The sequence below is a fragment of the Thamnophis sirtalis genome, unplaced genomic scaffold (genome assembly GCF_051295495.1).
Source record: "Thamnophis sirtalis isolate CommonGarterSnake01/CBP01778 unplaced genomic scaffold, rThaSir2_p1.2 scaffold_4, whole genome shotgun sequence".
NCBI lineage: Eukaryota > Metazoa > Chordata > Lepidosauria > Squamata > Natricidae > Thamnophis > Thamnophis sirtalis.
Genome location: NW_028261384.1, coordinates 93,298,447 through 93,323,570, shown reverse-complemented (window position 1 = coordinate 93,323,570; position 25,124 = coordinate 93,298,447). Strand labels below are relative to the sequence as shown.

The window sequence follows — 25,124 nt, the reverse complement described above, 5'->3', positions numbered from 1 at the left end:
GGGCGAACCGGTTTTCCAACGATCGGCTGTGATGCATGATTTATATTAACGAGAAAGCAGGATTTCCTGCTTTTCTAGCTAATCTAAATTGTGTGGCATAGCACATCCTCCCCCTTACCTTTGTAGGTGCATTCTGTGCATGCGCGGAAGGTCCCACACATGCGCACGCACTCACATTACTACTGAACAGGTAGCAAAGGTAAGTAGATTTCACCTCTGCTTCAGAGATGCAATTATGTATAGAAAGTTATCAAACGAGATTGATGCATTTCATAAGTAGATGACAATACAAAGGATCCAACTCCAACTATGGAATATACTGTAAATCTGATCCCAATCTTTATTATGATTATGATTTAAATATAAACCTTCCAGCACAATTGAAAGAAAAGTTCCAAGAAAATCTGAAACTTTCAAAAGAGTTTGGGACTTTATTTTCATGGATACTAACAAGCTTGAGAATTTCTTGAGAAAAAGATAAGTTTAAAAAGATAATGACTTGACTGACAATCCAAAGAAGAAAAAGATTTTATTTTATGAAGATAAGCTGGAAGGAGCAAATTAAATTTAATTAGTTAATTGGAGTTAGGATGAATTTTTACCAGTGTGATATATGTAATTGGGGGAAAAATTAATGTAAAGAATCCAAAATATTACAGTGATTTTGCTAATGTAAACAATGATAGTCTATAAAGATTAATATGTGCAAATAGAAATATAATATTTTCCACAGCAAATAAAACAAAGTAGTGATGGTTAAGTTGATTCCTTTATTCAAATAAAATAATATATCTGATTTTGTTTTTATTTGGAAACCGCTTCTGAATTTTCTGCTTGTAATGGAAAGATAAAACTCTGACTTTTGTTTTGCTGATTAGATATGTTTGTTTTACAGAAATGGCTAGCATATATATTGTATAAAAGTAAAAAGTTGAGGTTGTAATGTTATCTTCTACTGTGCTAAAGAGTCAGAAATCAACAGCCTTTTTTCCTTTATCCCTTTCTACCCCACACTCTTCCGCTCCCCTAGTTTCCATTATTTTTATTTTCCTTTGTATTTTATATTCTGGTAAACTAATAAAAATTTTGAGTCCAAATGATTTGGTCATCTTCCAGAAGATTGTTAAATTGTTGCTGTTCCAACAAGCCTTTGGCGATTAACATTTGCATTTTGCCTGCTGTTCAGCAGTAACATACCCTAATTTTACATTATTTATAATAAATGATATGATATTATTTTTATGACATAGATTGGCATAGTTTATAGTTATCAACTATGAATGTAAAGAAACAGTGAAAAATAAATGGATAAACTTAATTGTTAATTGCATCCCATTGTTTATCTATTTGGAAGTTTTAAGTGGAACCAGATCATTAGTACAGCAAATATTGTCTTTATACATATCCAGAAAATCTTACAATTCACTAATTCAGTATGCATTTTCTGATATTGATTCTACCCCTATTGTTGTAAATTGCACTATATTGTGAAATAGTATTCAAGAAACACACTGTATTTTTTTATTTGACTTGCAACAGGCTCATCATGCTGCTTTCACCTGAATTGTTCAATAATATGGATTTTGAAGTTTTAGTTATGCTGGATTGTGTTGTGGGTCACTCCTGTGTGTAATAATAGCCAGAAATCACATTTGCTCAGTTCTACTGAGCCAAACATTTACCATTTATATATATAATGCTAAACAAAAAAAATAAGAAAATGAAGATGTATGTATGTGTTATATGGGTGTATTTTATTATAGAAGATAAATCATCTTTTTCCCCCTTCACAGGTTCAAGAAAATTCTCTTAAAATAGAAAAAAAATATTTTGGAGACTTCTGGTTTGGCATCACGGTGGGACAGTAGAGGGTAGCGGGGCTCTGCAAATCCCGGGTGAACCTTCTTCACTAGGAAGCTCCAAGGTGCTAATGTCACCCTAGAAGGGTGACGAAGAAAAGAGAGATCCAGTGTTGAACACGGGGGAGTGGCAGCTCTCACACTGGATCCAAAGTACCCTCCCAATCAATGAAGGACAGAGATAGCCATTACGGTCAGACTGAAGCTGGGGCATCTGAAGAAGCACTAATGAGCACTAAGTGAACAGAGTATTGACTATTTTCAACTTCTACATTATCCCCAAATAAGAGTGTTTCTTTTTTGAAGATTTTGCAAAGCGTAGAGAAAGCGGCAAGTTTGTCAGGGTTCCAACCGATGCTCTAATTAAATCATGAGCCTCAAGCCAAGCTTCAAAAGAAATCCAGTTATTTATTAGGAGCTTCATGTTGGCATGTTCCAAGTAAAGCCAACTTTGACCTCACTTAATTTACATGCCAGCTCTGACCCTGTTTCCCCCCTTCCCCCAAGCTTGCCATAAGTCACATTCTCCAACAAAGCAATTTCGCGAGTTATAGAGATCACTCCCCTCCGCCCACTGTGGATAATCGCAGAGATGACCTTGACAGAGAGATGGCTGGAATGTGCTTTTGTTTTGACTGAAGTGCATTTTCTCTCTGCAGCTGCAAAGCACATTTACCCATCCCCCTTGCCTATGGCAACTTGAGAGCAGGCCAGGGATGCTTTGCGATTTGACAGAGTTAACAGATAGATTACAGACCCAAAAGAGAAACAAAATTTTAGAGAGATTATTATATTTTAAAATTTAAAATATAGAAAGACAGGAATTGAATTAGTATTACTGTGAAAAATGACTTAAATCGTTAGAAAGAAAAGAAAAAAAGCTTTACATTTGAACAATGAAAGAAAGTTTACAAAGAAAGGTGAATTTTTTTATTATTATTTGACAATCAGCTATTACATCTTCTGCTTCAACATTGGAAGTTAAAGCAGTGGCGACATCTACAGGTGAAAAAAGACACTACCTTATACCATATTACTATACAGATAGAAAAGACCTTGAGAGGAAGCTATGATTGATAGGAAGAAGGGAAATAAAGAAAGACAAACAACATCTGGAAGGGTGTTATCTTGCTGTTTGGGAATAGGCAATGTTTTCTTTTTGAAACTTGCTGAACTTGGAGGATTACAAATACTGTTGGCTTTGAGGAACAGCTTGAAGACTGAGAGAATTGGTTTTACGTCCTTTTACTTTTTTCTTTCTTTTTCCTTCTTGGATTATAAACACTCTTGGCAGAATGGATCAATGGAATAGTCAAGAATTGTTTAGAGACTAAATGAAGTGGCTTTTTAGTTTGTTGATTATTTTGGATTATTGAATATTGGGGAACTTGGTGGGCCATTTGGATTACAAATACTAACCAACAGACAAAGACATAATCGTTGACCTAAATAAGTCTTTTCTCAGTGTGCTTAATAGACTGATTTTGTGGATTACAAATAGAACCGGCTTGATGACTGAGAAAACTGGATTTTTGTATTGATGTGTCAGCTTTTTGGATATTTCGGGTACTGTGATTTCAGTGGGCTATCTTGGATTATTGTTTTTCCTTTCTTTAATAGATTTAATATTACATATTAAAATGACAAGTGTTCCAAACTTAACCAAAATTGGAAAGAAAGCATCCTCTACACCAGCAGTGGCTGTCTCCAGTCCATCAAGTCAAAGATCAATAGATGTTATGCTACAGTAAGAAAAAACAAATACATTCCAAAAAGAAATACAAATGTTTCAGACTATCCAGGAGGCCATGGCAAAAAACTACAATGAGATGAAGGAATAGATTCATAATATGAACAAAAAACTAGAGAACTTTCAGCAAATGATAACAAAAAAGAAACAAAGAATTCAGAAAATAGAGAAATCAGAAGAAGCTGAGAAAAAAAATGACGACGTAATTCAAAAACTAACACAGGCCAATAAAGACCTCAAAGAAACAGTAATAATTTTGGAAATAGAGAAGGCAGTCCATTTTTTAAGATTACAGAATATAAAAAAAGACAAAGGGAAAGATCTTCCAGAAGTGATGACAGAATTGTTGGCAGGCATTCTAAAGATAGGAAAAGAAGAGATGGACTCAGAGATAAATGAAATAGCAATAGAAATATTCATAATAAATATGACATATGTGAGAAGGCATGAACTCCCAAGAGAGGTACGTGTGAGATTTGTTAAAAAATCAACAATAGATAGAAATTATAAATTGACAATGGCAATACCTATAAGGAAATCCTGAATAAAATGTTTTACAGATGGCATCTGCCACTGGCAAGGCTAGCAAAGATGTTTAAAAATATGTCTGCTAAATGTTGGAAATGTAACAAGATAATAGATTCTTATCATATGTGATGGACATGTCCAAAGGCAAAAAAAAAAAGGACAAAAATATATACATGGTTAGAGAAAATGATAAAGCAACATATAGTGGCATATTTAAAGCCAGAAATATTTTTGTTAGGTGTACTACCAGAAAAATATAACAAAGGGAATATATATTTAATATTACATGTCTTAACATCAACAAGAATTGTATTTGCACAACACTGGAAGAATGAGGAAATTTCTACAGATGAAAATATAATTTAAAAAATATTAGAATGTGCAGAAATGGATAGGTTAACACTAAAGATAAAAGACAAAGAAGATACAGAATGTTTTTTAATATGGGATTTGTTCTATCAATGGTTAGATAATAGAGGTAGAAGTTAGAAGTTGAAAGATTATCAATATGTATAAACAAATAATATCACTATTACTATGTATAAGTAAATTGACCCAGATAATACACTGTTTACTAAGCACCAATGTTATAGAAAAATGTATACATAAGATATTTTTAAAAATAGCAAAAAATATTTTGCAACTATTCCTAACTCAGTTCATCATGTACAACTACTATTAATCATTCATCACCATTATTTGAAATCCATCTGCCAGGGGACTAACTGCAGCTTATTATATGAAGTACACATATTGACATTAATTTAATTTATAAAAACTGAAAAAATGTAAGACAGATTAAGCCAGGGCACCTAATGGCCTGTCTCTTTCTATATGACCCATCCATAGACTCAGATGAACATCCAACAGTATGCCCCTTTCCTGTCATTTGCACCGGATTGCTACGCCTGATGACCTTGGGGCTCCATTTGTACTCCTTTTCCAGCAGTGATGATAATATTCACTATTTTAATTGTAGGGAAATGCCAGCTGAACTAGCATTCACCAATGATGATCAGCCAATTTAATATTTAAACATTATTATATTGCCCAAGTGTCTATGCTTCTACAAAATATATTTTACACTGTCTTCCCATTGATGCCACTTGTCTTTCCAACTGAAAGGTTGAACACAATAATTAATATGTCACTCCATAATAATATTTCATACACCATCTGGAATATTAGTGTCAATATTTAGAATCAACAGAACTTTTAGATCAATACCTGAAAAGTACCTTAGGATTCTTTAGGAATAAAGAAGGAACTAAAAAAATATTTTTTTTACCTCTCTCAGATTTTGCTGCTGTGCTAGGGGGCCTTCTCTGCTCCTTCTTAGCAACTGAAAGAACAAAAATATTCCTTCACTGAACCATGCCTTTTATTGTCTTTTCAGATCTTAGTGATACATTAGAATAACTACTACAAATTAGTGGTGTCATTCTCGGCACTGAAATAAGTAAAAATAATAAAGTGATTGCCAAACATTATGGAAGTCACTAAGATCTGTAGATTGCATTATATTGAGAAAAATCTTCTGATTACTGAGCTTCATTGCCTATTAGGGCTGTGCAACATTTCAGTTTCAAGGACAAGTGATGCATTGGTGCACATAAGGGCACTAATGTAGCACCTGTCCTCTTCTCCTTAAAGCAGCTACATCTTTTCTCAGGATTGCTCTTAGAAATTATTTTGAAAATTTATTCTAATTGTAGAAATAAAATGATACATATGCTTCTATAGAGATGTCTTCTAGCATTACTGATCATGCAACAATTTGTCTTTTCCTTCTTAATTGGGAAAGCAGAAATCTGATATAAATAGACCTTAGCATTTAGTGTCTGAGACCGCAAAATGTACAAACATCTTTCTTATCATGATAAAGATCACTTGAAATAATTGTCATTAAAGAAGTTTCCATGAGACAATTTTATCCCTCCTTGATTAGATGTCTTACAAAGACCTAAGGAAAGCTTTTCCCAACAATATCATCTGTATTTATTGTTTGAGCATGGTTTCTTTCCTTGCTGTGAATAAATGCTGCTGGGGCTCTAAGCAAGGGCTAATTTCTACACTTCACTATTTGGTAGGTTGGTTGGAAGGAATCCAACTCTGATTGTTCCTGCAATGGGTGCAGTGCAAGATGTAAGAAATCTCTGAGAGTTGGGTGAGGGGAATGACACAGGCCATGAGGAAGTCCCTTATAATATTGATTCAACTGTGTTACCTTTAACCCTTTCCAAGATAACCTCCCATTTTCGAAGGTCTTTCCAACAGCATATTCTCAGCCACATGAATTGCTAAGGGTGTCCTGAAGAATGTATATTTTCCCGAGAAACCACCATAAAATTAATATTTATTTACATATAAAAATGATTCCAATAAGCTAAAGAGTCTTTTTTCCCTTTTTCTTCTATGTGTAATAAAAGGAACCCATAAATTTCTTCTCTTACTGAGGCTCGGTGGTGTTTTAGGAACAGTGGGAGTTTTGGAAGGGATTCGAGATGCACTGGCTGGGCTCTTCTGATTCTGTGCCACAGCAGAGCGTGGAGTTGCTATCTTCGATGTACTTTTCATATCTGGACCCTGAAGATACATTAAGAAAGGGAAGGGTTACTATATTCCTAGCAAAATTCCTACAATTCCTAACAAAAAATTGCTAAAATGCCTCCTATCTTTCTATGGTTTTCAATCCAAGTCTCCTAAATAAATAAAATTTCACTTATGTCTAATGTTGTAGGTACTTACTGATACTACATTTGCATTGTATGCTTTTAGTACAAAGTATTTTATTCTTTAATTAAGAATAATCACTAATCATTTTTAAAATGAATCAAATGTACCTAAACCAAATCAGTGTGATAAGGTCTAACAGGTTGCACTATATCTATTCAGGGGTTAATTCCCTACATTAATTCCATGGCCTTTTTTTTTCTCCTGCAACACTAAAATCTGAAACCTAGAAACAGACGTCAATGTCACTATTGGCTCTCCATAGTTGAGGATAACATTATTTTCTCTACTTTTGAAACACCTGAGCAACATTAAATCAAATTTGGGCAAAACCAGAGAAGCTAGTTACAAAAAGATCTATCAGCCTTTTTTTCATTCTCCATCCTTATTGCAAAGTTCGGCAACTGCAAATTAGCCCAACAGCAAATTCCCATTGAAAAGCATAACTGGCAGTTACTAAATAGCAGTGTGCTTGGCTGCAAATGAATTTAAGGCATTTTTTTTTAATTATGTCAAGAAAGTATTTCTAAATTCAGTTATGAAGAGTCAGTGGCTAATGATAGCCTAGTCACTCAAAGGGCAGAGAGAGTTTGCATTTGCAAGAGATTACTAAATGAGTAACTTTAATGTGACATAATCTAGTAAAAAAATAATCTCCAGCCAACAGCAAACTAAATAACACTGAGCACAAGTGTATAAATCAAGGGGCCAAATTCAAATAGGAATGAAATAATGCTCCCACCCTTCTCCCTTGCTTTTCTTTTTAAGTAATTCCTTACCTTGTTGTTTTTTCCTTTTATTCCTGTACTGGTTGATCGGGATGCGATAGAAGAGATGCATTTAGGGGTAGATGATGAGGACTTGGAAGGATTGGAGGGTTTTTTCAAGGGGATAGAGCTAATAGAGGTGTAGCGTTTGGGGGTAATGGAAGATCTACCTTGTGGGATTTTGACAGAGGAAGGTATAGATGTCTTTAAAACAAATAAAATTAAACCAAGGGTTAGCATGGAAAAGAGGGGAAAAAGCAATAAACTTAAAAAAAAAGTTGGTTAAAGTAAAATAAGAATGACTGCTAAATTAACCATGCTGGAATCAAGCTAAAAGTTAAATGAAACTATTATTTTCCCCTGACTGCAAAAACATAACAAAGGCATATCCCGGCCTCTTACCCATATTTAAGGAACACCTCACTTTTACAATGAGTATCTCAGGATCTGCAAGTATTTATCAAATTACAGTAGAGAAATTTTCAGATGTCCTATTAATTATCTCCATGCTGTTAATTATCATTATAAGGTTGCACAATTATAAGCGAAATGTATCTCTCTCCATTCCATAACAAAACCAATAAACAGCTAGCATTTTTTTTACATTTATTAATGTGGCCCATATAATGTGTCTGAATGGTTTTCCTTTCGTACTTATGCTAATTTCAGAAAACTCTTTTCATGGGAAACCATTGCTGAAATATACATCGTTGCTGAAATATACATTCAGGATTTCCTATTATGGCTGAGTTCATTCTAGTAATCACATGATCAGCAAATGTTTGATAGTTTAAGAGGAAAACTAATTTTAATAGGAACATTTTAGAACTATAAAATTTAAAAGAACAAGCCTTAAGTAATTCAGCTGATAGAAGACTGCAGCTCTCCCAGTTATAGTTCTTGCCTGGGCTATTATGTGTGTCTATCACATCTGTCCTCCTTTTGAGCACTTTATAAGCAGATTCTTTTATTCCTAATTGCACTACAGTTAAAAAAACTCCTTTGCAAACTTCAATCACAAGAAAAGTCATGAAATCAGCTGTATAGCATAAAGAAAGCTGTACAATATCCTTTATTATATATCTTGTCCAGCTTGGTCTATACCCATCCATAGTAATTATTGTGGTATGTTATATTAAAGCAGCACTTTGTTGTTTAAAAATAAAAATGGTCATTTTTATGCATAAGAAAGCAATTTGTTTTTAAGAATTTCTTGTCTTAGGTTATAAACTTCTTTTCAAAGGGGGAGAGAGGGGAACTCAGATGAGTTAATAGTAGAGTTGGGGAAAGTGTCCAGATTTCAAAACAACTTTCTGGATAGTCAGATACTGAGAACAACATTTGAAGTTGTTGTTTTTTTGTCATCAGATAGAAAACAGCCTGCTCTCAGAAGAAAAAAAAATGTTTCCAAGACAGAAGAACAAAAGAGGAAAAAGTATACCTATGATAATCCACTTGTCAACTTACCTTTGGTTTTGGCTCTTCAGTCCCAAATTCATTTTTATCTCTGCTGTCAATGTGAGCTGAAATAAAAGTGGGGAAAGCCCTATACTTAGTATGCTTTCTGGAATAGATAAATGAAGCAATTGATTCTAAAATAAATTTGGAATATGACAAACTATTTGGGCAACTATCACATACAATTCTCCTTTCTCCTTTTAATGCAAACAGCAAGTATGCTTTGTCTCACATTAAATACTCTGGAAAAAAATTTTTTTTAAAAAAAACAGCAAAAATCAAGCCAGCTGTATTGGGAACACAAAATACTATGTGTTCCCAACCAACTGAAACCATTTTTGGCAGCTCCTCCAATGTTTTTGTGTGAAGCTCTGTTTGCAAAGTGATGTCAAGAACTGGCAAGATCACTTTGTGTCTTTAATGACTAGACTAGAGCAATGGAGAAGAAGCCTATCCATGTCCTGTCATTTTTGAATACAAATGGACTAAGAATGTAATGCTCTATCTGCATGTAACTCCCTGAAAAGAGAGCAAAGTAGTTTGAAGGTATTCCATTTTTTATTATAGTAGTTAGTTTGCCTTCTCTGTATTAAAAAAACACCTGTGCAGCTTCAGAAGTATATAATTTGGGTAATAAAGGAGGTTGGGGGCGGGAGGTTTCACAAGCATAATTATTTCCAACGGTTTTGCTTCCTCTGGGCCAGTTAGGATCTTATGATGAAAAGCATTTAATAGGGCAGCAATAGTTAGAAAAGGGTTATTGTCTTCATACTGTAGCTTGGTTCAAGGAATCAATTGGATTTTAGGAAATAAAATATTAGTTTTTGTGGTCCACTGATCTAATCCCACCAGTAGTTTTACATCAAAATATTTCACAATGTTTAAGCCAATCCCACTTCAGACTGATTATTTTTAGACCATTTGTAATTCAATATGCTTTTTATGCAACTTAGAAAATAACCCGACTGCTGCTTACTGAAGGAATAATTTAACTCAGTTTAAATTTACAAAGTTATGTTTCATGGATGAGAATAGTACACATATTTAATTCTACCACTGTAACAAACAAGATTCATTAGCTGTTTGCATTATATGCATTATAATATAGTGAAAATAAATCCAAAATAATGCATTTTGCAGAACTGCCTTAGTATACAATATTTTATAATATAAAATAATAGATTTATAATATTACTGTAAAGTTTTGATATATTTTACAGTTCAATATTAGGGAATGGAATTTCTGTCTACATTTTATTCAGTTTTCTTTAATTAATTTTTGCTTTAGATTTAACATCAGTAAAATACCAGCCCAAGTCCAAACTTTTAATTCAAGATTTCCTTACAATAACAGAGGTTATTTGACTAGATTCTCAATTCTTTAGAAAAATTAATACATTGGGAAAAGTTGAGGAAGAAAAATCCTGCTCTCCAAATTAAATCAGTACACACCTTACAACTAAACAGCACTTCTTTAAAAACTAAATTATTTAAAGGCTCAAACACTTTATGTATACTGTTAATACTTCTCAGTAAGTTTGAGATCCAGTATCTCAATTTACCTAGTCTACTACTGAGTGAAATAAATAGTTGTTCAGAGGATTGAGAGCGCATTTTACAAAAATGGTCAGATTGAGAAATACCACCTTTAAGAATACTTGTTTTATTTGGCTCAAAATGAGAAAAAAAAACCCTAACAATCCAAAAACAATTAGGTAGCGCTTGGTGGAGGCAGAGTGGATTATATGGCTAAAAGAAATAGGACTTACAAGAAGCCATATTATGCCAAGGGAACATGCAGACTTATAGTTGTTTGTTGTATAAAACACAGTTTTGCTTACCTTTATAAGGTAATTTTAATGGTTATAGAATTCGTTTTGTGCATATTCAGCTGAAAAACATCTGCCAGCACTAAACTAAACTAAAAGCATTTTACCCTACCTCATCTTAAGATTTTTTATATGCCATTTCCTGCTCAGTCTCAAAAATGCTGCAATTTTTGTTCTCATATTTTCCCCCTATAGGCTTTTGATGGGCATAAAGAAATTAAACAAAGCTGTTTTGGAAAATGTGAAAAGACTATATAACTGCATTGGAAAATGCAGAATTATAATTATTAAAATTAGTAGTGTTATATTGGAAAGCAGATGCCTACCTTCTCTCTTAACAGCACAACTTACAGGATGACTGCAAATTTCATCTATTTATTCAATTTCTATATATCCACCTATTTCAGTCAATGACTCTGGGTGGTTTACAATTCAAAAAATATATTACAACCAAAATATTAAAAACATTTTAAAAGAATAAAAACAACATACACAGTAGACAAGATGGCCTATTAGCCTATTGGCCTATTAGCAATACAATCATGAAACGAGGCTTTTAGCACATTTAGTGCCTCAGACCTGAGAACATAGCCAGGTTTTTAGAGCCTTACAAAAGGCTAACAGGATTGAGACCATTTTAATCTCTGAAGGGAGGATGTTCCATAGAGCAGGAGCCACTGCAGAAAAAGACTATCTTCTGGACCCTGCCAGCCGACACTCTTTTGCTGACGGGATCTGCAGCATGCCCATCCAGCTAGATCTGATTGGAGAGGTAGAGACTCTTGGGAAAAGGTAATCCCTCAGGTACCCTGATCCCAAACCAAGTAGGACTTTAAAGGTAATTACCAATATCTTGAATTGTATCTGAAAACACACTGATAGCCAATGCAACTCATGCAAAAGTGATATTACGTATGCTATTTATCTGGCATCATTTACTACTTGTGCAGCCACATTCTGCACCCACTGAAGTTTTCGAATGATAAACTTCTGAGAAACTTTAATGCCTGAATCAGGTGGACATTTTTGTCTGTCCTGTAAGCATTCTGATATATTGCTTAAAAAAATATTCTCTGGGCTTTCAAAAAATATTTAAATATTTTTTCAGGTGCAGGCAGAGGCCATACAATATTATTTTTATCCTCACTTATCTTTTCTTATCACTGTCTATAATAATGTGCTAAGAATTCTGCTGTAGATTTCACACAATCTCCTCCTCAAAAGACTAGTGCAGCATTGAGGGTACAGTGGCTCATTATGAGCCGAGGTGGCGCAGTGGTTAGGGTGCAGTACTGCAGGCCACTTCAGCTGACTGCTATCTGCAGTTCAGCGGTTCAAATCACACCGGCTCAAGGTTGACTCAGCCTTCCATCCTTCCGAGGTGGGTGAAATGAGGACCCAGACTGTGGGGGCAATATGCTGACTCTGTAAACCGCTTAGAGAGGGCTGAAAGCCCTATGAAGCGGTATATAAGTCTAACTGCTATTGCTATTGCTATTGAGTATCAGAAAGTAGAGAGGAATATTGGCTTTTAAGAGAGACACCCCGGGGATGAAGGCTTACTCAAGCCCTACATGCTTTAATGACTTTGCAAGTAGACAAAAATTAATGAATATCAACTGGGAAAGGAGAAAACAAGTACAGGTACAGCCTCTAGTATATCCTTATTCAAACTGGGTGCTTCCCCACAAGTACAGAATTCTGAGCAATGTCTAACCTGGCCAGAAAATTCAAAGAGCTCAGATTGTGAAAGATCAACTTGAGGGTACAGTGGCTCATTTTTGAATGCAATTTCTATTATCCATGAACCTATACAACTGGCTACTCTGACTTCTTGAACCAAATAGTATCCTGTGTTCCAACTCTTTGTTGCATGACCCATAACCCTTCTTCTCTTTTCTTTGCTGTTTAAATCCTTGGATGGGTTTGGACTTTGAATTTCTGCATCAGCTTACTGCTGCTGTATATCTTTCTGGCTTTCTCTTTGTGGAGCAAGACCTCAAACAGCGTAACAACACAGCTATATAAAGCCCCCAACTTTGATTTTAAAAAACTGGACAAATCGCGGATTCAAGTTCTGTATGGACACTGCAGGGCAGAAAGATTGGTTTATATTTTATTAATTCTTGACAGCCTCTGTCTGGCCTGAGTAAGCATAACTCCATGTATTTTTCTTCAGTCAATGCCACTGTGGCCATATATGACAGCTCTATACCATCTTTCTCTTTTGATGTTTCTTTCCGTGCAATATTTTTTTATCTCCTAATAGTCTAGACCATGGATCAACTTAAAAGAAAAATCTGCAAGAAATATGTGGAAAGCTCTGTTTTCAATTAAATGTAAGCTGGTTCCTAAATAAGGTTGGGTATGAGGTGAGGTGTCATGATTTTTGTCTCATTGACATCATCGTCATGAATTATTTCCACTCACTCCAACTAATAACCCAAGGCTTTATCATGACAAGAAGGTGTGGAATATATTGTTGTATATAACACATACGCAGAAGTATTTACAATCATTTGCAAAGTACAGGAAATGATTGTTTCATGAAGAAAAACAGAGTGCTACAATATTACTTAACCAATATCTCTTTAATCTAAAAGATAATTTGTTGAGCCTAAAAAAGTTCTAAGAACCTATTAATTTAAAATATTTCAAATATAAGGTAGGATGTAAAACACAAGTCAAGGTATCTATCTTAATACAATTGTCTCAACACAGTTATTTTCATTATTACAAAATCAAAACTATTACAAATATTTTTAAATGATAAATTTTGAATATGCCCATAAAGCACCTCTTTATTTGATATATCAGGTTCTTTTTTCTTTTTTTTAAACAATTAACTAGTCAAAGTTGGTAGTACTAATACAGCAGGATTATTTACTCGGTATTAGAAACATTTATTTTTAATAGCTGTAATTATTAATCTATTATGGCATTTACCATTATTTCTATGAAGCATAGTTTATTTTTTATTTATTTTATGACATGATTCACAGCTTCAGACATGATTTAAATGATCATGTACTATTTTCCCTCACATTGTCTACAATCATTTTCAAGATGGATAATCCAAATTCTAAGCACCAGGGGTAAGTTCTGGATTCTTTTGCTGCCAGTTCGCTCAGGACTGTGCTTTGGGCATGTGGACACACTTCACGCATGCCCAGTAGTGAAAAAATTGCTTCTGCACATGCACAGAAGCAAAAAACAAGATGGCGGTGCTATAGTGAACCAGTTAGGAGGCATGGGCGGCCAAGTTACTACCTATTTGGCCGAACGGGGCCAAACCGAAAATGGAACCACCTCTGTACAGCACTGACAGCAAGGGATGGATAAAATGGACTAATTAAATAGTAATGATCAACTGTGGCTTGACACTATGTCCAAAAGCTTCAGATGTGTGTTTTTTCTTTTCTCCTAGTGTGATTGTGAGCAAAAGTGTGATGCTTTTCTTTCCAATTTCACTTGATCATTGTTTAATATGGGCCTGCTATATCATATTAGGTCCATTATGTTCTAATGAAATAACACAAATGTTTAAGCTAGACTAGGTTAATGAGTTTCAATTAACCACAGCTAAGAATTAATCATCTATCCAGGTTCAGGCATATACTGCAGCTAATAATAAAAAAAGAAGCAAGTACATTCTATAGATGTGATTGCTTTTAGTTCAGATCTTGTTCCTCAGAAAAAGCAATTCATTCCACAGAACCAACTGAAAATGAAATCTATCAATTAGAGAACACAAAGTTCAAATGCACCTGTAAGTGGCCAAGAATTTGGATGGGTGAGTTGAAATAATGAATGGCAGAGGCTATGCTGTTCATAATATAGGTTTATACTGCTGTTTTAATATTTTGCTGCTTTTATTTTTACATTCTACATTTATTTTTGATTAATTTTGTCCAATTTTTATTTATTTATTCTACTCTCTCTCCCACCACTAAACCAATATATAGTCTAATCTAGGTCAGCAATTTCCAGGGATCAAAGGACTTTTAGATATATAGATATAGATAGGAAATAACCTTTACTATGCTTACCTTGAGCATCCCCCGAAGCATGGTCTTCATGGTTAGGAGAACAAACTATGCCTGCTTCCTCAGCTAAATTTTCCAAATTAAAGATGGGGAAATGGTTTCAACATTAAAAATAGAACAAGACAAATGTTTCTGTATTTTCAAATGATAGGTGAATATTTGAAAATGCATGACAATACATTTAAATGAAAATGAAATAAACTGATGAGAAACATTTCTGCTGAAATAAATCACATCAATTCCTGAATTATATTCATCAATGATATACATACACCTGAAGAAAAATATAACAAAATTGACAGGGTTTACAGAAAACATTTAACTAAAAAGACACTAATCTGACATTTAAGAATATACCACTGTTTTGTACAGTTAAATGTGATGAAACTAGATGAAATTAATGAGCTTATATATAAACACTTAATTTCGGGAAGATACAAACTTTGTTTTGACAGGTTTTTTTAACAAAGGTATTTTTGTATTTTTATATAGACATGGAACAATATAGCATAGTCACATTCATCTGCAATTGAGTCAATATAGTTTAGCTGTGTTAATTGAAAGTTTTAAAAATAAAATTAACTTCCCTTGATTGCTAAATTTATTGACAGTCTTGATCCAGATATTCATGGAATTTCAGAAGGCATGATTAGGAACTGTCAATATATTTTCAATTATATATGGAGGCAATACATATAATGAAACGTAATACTCTATATAATACTTCTATAATATATAATACTATATATCATATAATATTGCCAAAGCTGGCTGGGTAAAATTTTGGGAGCTTGAAGTCTACACATCTAAAAGTTGCTAATGTTGAATAACACTGGTCTATTTTATTTCTGACTGTAAGATTCTCATTATGGCAGTAGTAAAAGTTGCATCACAAAAACTAAATCCTTTTTGGGGCCTTTTGCCACACACTCCCCAACTTTAAGCATCTGTAGTACTATGAACTTTCTCCTTTTAAAGGAGTTTTAGTGGAAGATATTCTTGGCAGTAATTTTCTTGAAACATCACTTCTTGAAGCCACTTTCACAGGTGAAAAGTATTAGGTAGTAAAGGTTTGATCCCAAGGAAGCATATCTTTAAGCATTGAATCTCAAGAGATTGTTTCTTACAATATTATTATAAATATAATACATCTAAAATGCTTCAATTTCTTATCAGTTGACATCTGGAATATTTTTTCTCCCCTTGATGGAAGAAGCAATAAAATGTGTAGGGGGAAGGGGTGGTATTAAAGTGAAAGTGGTGTTGTATGAATCCTCTGTAAAATAAATAAAGGAGACTGTGTAGATTGCTTCCAGATGAGACTTGAAACCATCCAGCCTTGTTCATTTAATTTTTACTAGAACTGTTTCTAATATTTTTTCATGAATGTCACCAGACAAAGCAGGCATTTGCAGGGAAAAAAAAGTTAATAATTGATCATGATTTCTTTGATGATCAGAAAATCTCCAGAGAGAGAGGGAGAGAGAGAGAGAAAGAGAAGTTATACTTCTTATGAAAAGAATAAGTTTAACTGGAAGATACCAGAAAAGTAAATACTGAAAGATGCTTTGCCTCAGAATCAGATACAAGATTGGTCCTTTTGCTATCTGACAAAGGATACTCTGGCTTCTAAGAGATTTCATATTCGTATGTATCAATGGGAAATGCATAAAAATGTAAATGGGAAAATAGATTGCAGATAATCCTCAACCTTGTTTAAATTGTTTTTCATACAACCATTGCAACATTTCCATAGTTATGTGATCAAGATTCAGACAATTGGCAAGTGATTCATATGATGATTGCAGTGTCCTGAGCTCATGTAATCACCCTTTGCAACCTTCTGACAAGCAAAGTCTACATGGAAGTTAGATTCACAACTGCATTGGTTCACCTAACAACAGTGGCCAATAAGGTCATAAAATGGGATAAAATTCACTTAACTCTCTCACTTAGCAACAGAAATTTTGAGCTAAACTGAGTTCATAAATCAAGAACCTAGATTTAAACATCTAACCTTCTTAAGGTTAAACTTATCTAATGGATTTTGCACCTACCTAAGGCCTTTGGACCAGCAGAAAACTGGCATTTGGCCCACTTGGATTATATGTTAAGGTCAGAACAGTATTATTCTGTTCAGTTTAATTTACAAGTTCCTATCAAATCCTGCAATAGGATGGTTTGACTAAACAGATTATTTTAGAGAAAGATACAAATAAGTAACCTGCCTTTTCTCTATATGCTTAATTCAGCTAGGAAGTTATCACACTGACCTACAGGATGATGGATGCAAAAACATCAAAACAGCAAGAAATCTGCAGGGATCTACTAAAGAAACAGCTCATGTGGATTTTTTTTTATAAGAAAAAAATGGGTTAATGGCTGATTCCTGAGTTCAGTAATACACCCCAGATAAGAATAAACAGATCTTGACTAGTTTATATTTACATCCATTAGGATCAATGGGATATATGTTAGTGATGACTCTTAAGCCTCACTGATTTCTACAATAGCCTAATCCAAAAATGTTTACATTTGAAAAATTATTGAAGAAAAAAGTTCTCTCAATAGGATAAAAAGAAATGTACAAAGTTTAAAAAGACATCATGCAAAAAAACAAAATACAAAACCCTAGAGGTCTTTCAATGTTCTCCTTCACGCTTGATAACAAGATAAAGAAGAAGATTCAAGTCATGATTCAAATGTTCAAACTACCATTAGTTTAAAGAAAAGTTGGGGATATAAATTACTTCACTTTGCCCCTGTAAAGTCTTATTAAGATGATTATCCCACAGGACCCATATTCAGTATTTTGACTCGGGAAAAGTGCTAACAATAATGCAATATTTTTTAAAATTAAAATCTTCAATAACTCAATGAGAACCCACATTACACTAAAGCCAAGTAACACTAACATATAAAAGATGTCATATATAAATTATTTAGGTTTATAAAATTGCAAATCAAAGAGAACGTAATAGAAATGTATCTATTGATTGGGCTTTGTATCAAGAATTACTAGATGCCTCCTAAGTAATGAAGAGGTTAGAAGCATATTTATGGCTTTGGCGCATATCTTCATTTGCTACTTAAGCATTTGAACATTTAACATTTCCACTATAAAACCTCCTGTTGACAATTGTTCTGAATGAAGTAGACATAAGATCCACATACCTTTCAGATGTGACAGCTGTGTATTATTATAAATGTTTTATAGAGCCACTCTAGTTGTACATATTGCATAGATCAAAAAAATATTTAACTTCTGCACTTCTCTCTTTCTTAGACTTTTTAGATTACATTATTACTATAAAGCACTATTCTAGTGCTTTAACATTATCTCTTTGGGTTATTTAAAGAATGCTTTTTTGTTGTACTTTAAAGGAATACAAGGCAATTGATGTACAAAAGACAAATGGGATATTGTAGTCCATCTATAATACAGGGCACTGCCTGAGGAGGAGACTCTATCAGATTCTCTCTAAAGAATTGGAAGAACAAATCATAGAACTGTTTGTGTTAATCCTGTTTCCCATAGTAGATTAGTAGATAATAGTAGAGCAACTGTAGCAAAATTTATTGTTGAGAATTCCACAATTTGTACTTGATCTAATCTACAGATTCTCAACTGCATGTGGATTTGAAAGTAGAATATTAATTCAAGATAAAAATCACACAAGGCAAAAATGAAGACAACTGCCAGTAGGCAGAGTCTTCATCTTTCACAAATGAAGACACAAGTGAACAGCCCTTTATTTGATGAAGATAATAAAAATAGTATGCTAGTAGAAGATTAACTGGGTAATATGTAGGGGGTTTTGTTTCAACTGGATATTTAATATTTTAGGAAAACCATTCATGGCCTATAGCTTTCAATTTATGATTTCACTTAAGGTTTCAGTGAAAGGTAGAATTATATTCTGGCAGATTATCTCAGATAACCTTATTGCCAAATTTAGATTTTATATATAGGCAACATATAAAATGAGGCATTTAGGCACAGATAATAACAATATCATGGTTAAAAATTAAACACAAGACAGAAATGAAGGAGTATAAATTAAATTAGAAAATAACAAACTAAAGAGTAATTGCGTTATAAACCTAGGCATCTCTGAGAGAATAGTGAAATACCAAATAGATAATTACTTTACAATAAAAAGAATAACTAGATCCTGTAAAACCTACTAGCAATATATAACTATTAACCAATTAAAATTAAGGAAGGTACAATATAAAACTAAAACATTCTGTCACCAGACCAGATTAGGAATTCCATGTTCACAATCCCTATTTGAGCTCATTTTTAAAGATTTTAAAATCATCTGCCATCTGAAGAACAAGAGAGAGCCTTCTCCAAACTGCTTAAAAGCCTCTCAACTTCAAAATTTCCAAAGCACCAAAAAGCAAGACAAGAAGCAATGGATGGAAACTAATCAAGGAGAGAAGCAATTTAGAAAACTAAAGAGAAAATTCCTAATAGTGAAAACAATTAACCAGTGGAATAGCTTGCCTTGAGCAGTTGTGGGTACCCCATCACTGGAGGCTTTTAAGAAGAGAACTAGATAAGTCACCTGTCTAGAATGGCATAGAGTATCCTGCTTGAACAGGGAATCTGACTAGAAGACTCCCAAGGTCCCTTCCAACTTGCTGTTCTGTTTCTGATTCAAATTTGTTAGAAGAGGAGGAAGAACAAAATGCCAAAGAGACCAGTGAGTAGATTTTGTCAGGCTGCACCAGCTCAACAATGAAGAAACAAAAACAGAATGAGAAGACAAGAATTAAGAGAGAATTATATAAGTGACACATAGAGACTAAAGGATGCTCAAGGAAATGAAGCCAATAAATCTAATAATAATAATAATACTTTATTGTCAGTGCACAACATACGTACAATGAGATTGATACTAGCAGGATTAGGATAGATGACAAGTGGTATGATCTGTCCACCAGAATACTATTCCACACTGAAGACATTAGTGGAATGACCAGATCAAAATCCTAATTGAAGTTGATCCCAAATGTCAACTTGCAAAATAATTGTTTGGTTGGGAGAGAAACAACTTGGCTTCATTCATGAGAGACAAACAATTCTCTCCAGGATTTTTTAATATAAAAAACAAAAATAGGAAAAGGTGAGGAAGACCACATAACTAGGACATATGCAAAGTTTGAACTTTTTTTCACAGAGGGCATAAAAGATACGTGTTTAAGGATATTAGAAAAATCCAAGACACAAAGTAGTGAAAGGGTCTCAATGGGCATGTAGTTTCTGTAAAGATTTAGCAACAAAGTTTCTTCCTATATAGCTTATTAATACACAAATCACTACCCCAGTGTTTCTATGAAAGTTGCTATTATCCCCAGTTACCCTATCCAGCATGCTAACAGTGAAGTGATAAAAGTTTTAATTCAGCAACATGAAGAGAGCTACGGATTCCCCATCCCTGCATAAGAGCCTTTTCTGTCACGGTGTCCACCCTTTGGAATATCATTCCCCCAGAAATTAAATTTGTGTCAGTCCTATTGGCCTTTTGAAAGGCATTAAAGATTTGGTTTTATCTCTGAAACTGGGGATGAGCAGATGGGGCAAAGGCCAGGTATTATCTTACGATTGGTGGGTCTCTTTTTACCGCAGCTGCTTCTTCTATATTTGTTGTTTTTCTTTTTATTTCTTGTAATACTATTAGCTGGCCAGAATCATGACTCTATGATGGGTGGCTATAGAAATTGAAATAATAAATAAAAATAAAATAAGGACACTTCTCATATCTACCAGCATTTGTGACCTTCTATTTAGTAGAAGAATGATAGCCATGTCTCATTTGTGAGGAGAAACCTGAACTATCTCTGAACAGAATTACAGTAAACAATGTCATATCACACACACACACGTACACACACACACACACACACTGAATTGCGAAAGAAAAATAAAACTTTCAAAATTTCACAAGAATTGTGTCTACAAGAGACAACTGTCTCTTCAAATCTCTTTAGACAACCATAAAAGGAAGGAAGAAAAAAAACAGGAAGGAATTTATTTACGTGAATGAGGCCCACCCATTCAAGGGGATAAAAGGGGCCTATCCAGTCTCAACTTCTGTGTGTGTTTGCACAAAGATCATGAAGAAGAATAAATACTTCCCTTACTAGAAACCAAATTTATCTGTGAGGATAAATGGAATCCTCAAATGTATTACAATAGGCATAGAACTGTTGGAAGAAATGTTCATCTGGGTTCAGTTTCAAGTGGGGGAAAAGATACTGGAATTATGGAGGCTGTTTAGAAAGATGGTTAAATGGTGGATAGGATCACATGGCTTAAGTTCCGGATCAGAAAATGGCAGAGATGCTGAGAGTCCCTGGGTTTTATGCCCTCTCTGGGGCCCCATCTCTCTGTTTCCTGTTCCTGTGTAAGAAATGTATTCTGATTGGTTGTCAGACTCCCAGGGAGTGAAGGGGGGGGGGGGTCTTAGCTAACTCTGTAGGCTGTCCTGAGACCCAAGCTTGTTTGCCTTGCTGGTTGATGTAATCTTCCCAGGTGCCATGCGGTGAGGTGGGTAGAGGGCTAATCTTAACTTTGCTATGTAGAATAATCTGGTCCAGGCCTTAATGGCCCATTAACAAAGGTGGGGGCTGAGTTTCTGTTTCTCTGAGTTTCTGCTTTTCTTTTAGGGGAAATATTCTGCCTTTTTAGTATATCCTAAAATATTTCATTTTTTAAGGAGAAGCTGGGTTTTAACTTCCATAAGAACCAAGAAATTATATAAAAGTTCACATTATTGCCTTGGTTCCCCTGCCTTCAACACCAGACTCCCCTACAGCACCTTGTCAAGAATGCTGCAATGTACAAATGTCTGTGCCCTTCAAAATTATGACCTATCATAAAACTAAGTAGGGAGAGACTCCAAGTCACATTTGAGCTACCTTCACTTGCCTCACCTGTGGTTCCTTCAAGCATTTCTGCATGCTGATGAGCTGAATTTTGATCCTCATATGCTGTGTCCTCTACTAATGGAGCCATAATATCTATAACAAATACCAAGATGAAGCAACTTTCAAATAAAAGTTCTGCAAGTTGAACTTTTGCAGATTGCCTACATTAAGAAAACCGAAGACTATTCTGCTATAAAAGGCTGTAATACAAAAAAACAATCATTTCTCAAGCTAGAGAAGCAGTTAGTAAGTCAACACAATTTTAAATTTGATGAATATAAAATCAAAAGAAAATCAAGTTCAGATTTTGGAAGAAATCTAACAGGCCTGACAGCTAAAATATAGACGTCTTATTCAAACCACTGCATCATCTTCATCATCAAGCTGGTTGTAATAACAAAATATCAGATCTCTCCCCAAGCAATAGCAAGATCAGTTACCCCAAGAAGTTAAGAAATAATATAGATTTTAAAAAATAAGGTTTGGAAAAAGCATATTAGAGGGGTGCCATTTTCTCCCAATATAATTTTTTAATTGCCATAGACAAGGTGGTCAAAGAGACAGACAAAGGAAAGACAGACAAGGAGCTATGGTAATACTGTCTGACTTTCCATCACAAATGCTTATGTATGAGAAGCATAAAACAGCCCAATTAACAGCGCAATGTATAGGAATCATGATGCCAATTTTATACTGTTCCTAGTACTTGTACACAGATTCATTGTTTGTCTTCATAGTGTGGATTAGCTTCACTAATGCTTCCAAAACCAGGGAATAAAATGCCTGTTGTCCATAAAATATTTCTGTTGGAAGTAGCTTCAGTAAAGGTATTTCTATTTTCTATAATGTTCACTCTCTTGGCATTTTTCACCAAAAATAATTATTATACTTAGCAGTCCACAGCAGAACATTTACAGAACTGCTTACCTTTCGGATTCGGTGTGATGCTTCAAGAAGTGATGTTTGTAAGATTCCATTTGCCAGATTTCATAGGAACAGTGTTACCAAAATTAAGATGCAACGGAACAAATATTTACAGATGTAAAATGGTTTTAACACTCAAGAGAATTTCCAGCCCAAAAGATGAAAAACAAAGAATCTTGAATAAAGAACTAGTAATAATCATGTATTACTGAAGCAAAGATTTAATTAAATTAATAAAGGCATGCCTACAGTAGACTCACTTGTGCCCCAAGCACTGACAAATCTTAGTGTGCTCCTCCTTTGCACATACTGTACAAATCTTCATTGGTTCTTTTTTTCCCTTTCTCAACTTGGGTCTGGTGCCCTAAGCTTAATCTTCTTAATGGTTAATACACCACTGCATGCCTACACTTCAGTTCTTCAAGTTGGCTTTTCTGTGTTCTTTTCCGCCATTTGTTTGTCACCTCCTCTTAAAACTGCCCTTTGATGCATTCCAAATGCTTGAAAACTAAAATAACTTCATACAGCAAAAGTGCTCTATTTAATTTAAGAGCAACAGGTTTCTAGAACATAGTAACTTCACTGAAGCATGAACTTTTACATGTATTGATTTAAACAAGCAAACAAATGCTAGATGACAAAGATGACACAGTTACAAAATAAAAATAATGATTTTCTGCATGGCTAATTGTTCAAATGTAATTCCATTTGAGACAGCATAATTTTAGCAATCACATCTGTGTCATCAGATAGGAAAGCATTTTTTCAGATAAAAAAAATGAGGGATTGCTTGTTTCGTTTTCAATTTAAAATAGCAAAGTAGTTAAACTTATTTGTAAAGCTCTAGAGTAATTTGGTAGGTTTCCAACGTAGATTGGTGATATAACCATGGTATAAAATCAATTTTAATTTAGTAATGATGTAGGGTTATAGATAGAACCTAAATTTACCTAATTCTAACCCTAGCTAACCCATTACCTTTTCGTCTATGGGCTGGAAAGAACACCCCTATAATTGTAAGATTTCTTTTAATGTTATTGTGAAACCAAACTATGTCAATTCCTACATTAACTTTTTCAAAAGAAGGTGAATATTTAAAATCCTTGGAAAGGCACTATAGGGGAGAAACAATATCTGGCTAACAACAACTCTGAATTTAATTGTGAAAGGCGCAAACAAGACCACAAAATATTTTTCACAGCAATTCCACTTACAGCAATAATCAAAGCTAGAAGAAAAATCATTTAATACTAGGTGTAATAAAGTTTTCATTATGGTTAGGAGGACTTGTATTGAAGCACTTTTAAGAGAAACATTCAAGAGCTGGCTGCTATAAATTTCAAAGTAATGAGACAAAGAGCTCCCACCTTCCACAGTTGGGGTACTCTTAGCATCAGAAGCTTCAGACCCTGGTTCATCAGATCCATCATCAACTGGTATATGGAGGGGAGTGCCTGGAAACACACATATTCAGCACTCAGAATAAGGAGCTCGGCTTTGGACTATGGCCCATCAACTAAGCAATAAGGTTTGGAATTAGGCTGCTCATCCCCGCAGAGCAAGAAATGGGCATGCATATGCGATTGCTTGAAGGCAGGCATTAGCTAAAGAACATAACAGTAGAAATGGAAGTAGCCATTACAAATTTTGGAGCCAAGCAACAAAACAGATACTGCAAGGTAAAAAGCAACTGCGCTGGTGATGCATCAATCAGTAGCAAACATGAAAGCAGAGTCAAGAAGTCCAAATGCAAAGCAAGCTTTTTCATCTTCTTTCACTGCAGATTATAATAGCCCTCATAAGAATGCTTTGCTTCATGCCTTGGTTGCAAATAATGCATTTAAAGATATTAGAACATCAGTATGGAGAGAATTAAGCTGTGTTTTAGTATCAAGTTGGTCATTGCTGAAGATATCTGATGCATAGTTCTAAGGATCAAGAAAAGCAGATCTGTACTTATTCATCCCGAAAATGTATAAAACGCCTGAATCTACTGGCTTTTTCAGAAAAACAAACTGGCCAGAAGAAGTAAAAACATTGAACCTGGACAATGAACATTTCAATAGACACCAACCTGTCTTTTTAATGTCTCTTAAATGATATTTTAAAGGTGTACCTGACTGAACAGGATAGGAGCATGATAAATTTTCGGGTGTTTGTTGAATATCATAAAAGATAATCTACTGAGGAAAATCTGAGGAAGTATTCTTGCTGATTGCTTTTGAAAAGTTTTATTCTTTCTCCCTGAATGATAGTGTAATATGAAGCAGACATATATTTGGAGGAATTTC

General features: G+C 34.3%; 1 protein-coding gene across 22 annotated transcripts in view; it reads right to left on the bottom strand.

Annotated features, from left to right (window-relative positions):
* The window catches only part of MAPT (microtubule associated protein tau), a 116,933-nt gene that overhangs the window by 33,589 nt on the left and 58,220 nt on the right, over positions 1-25,124 (bottom strand). For 7 of the 22 annotated variants that reach the window (XM_087713430.1, XM_087713429.1, XM_087713433.1 and 4 more), the window contains 6 exons: positions 24,201-24,287; positions 14,974-15,036; positions 9,105-9,160; positions 7,650-7,841; positions 6,591-6,723; positions 5,426-5,479 (listed from right to left, as the gene is read on the bottom strand). In XM_087713430.1, the coding sequence (XP_087569556.1) occupies positions 5,426-5,479; positions 6,591-6,723; positions 7,650-7,841; positions 9,105-9,160; positions 14,974-15,036; positions 24,201-24,287 (585 nt within the window). The remainder of the gene's footprint in view (positions 1-5,425; positions 5,480-6,590; positions 6,724-7,649; positions 7,842-9,104; positions 9,161-14,973; positions 15,037-24,200; positions 24,288-25,124) is intronic. The other 15 variants (XM_087713438.1, XM_087713437.1, XM_087713434.1 and 12 more) reach the window with 7 other exon arrangements.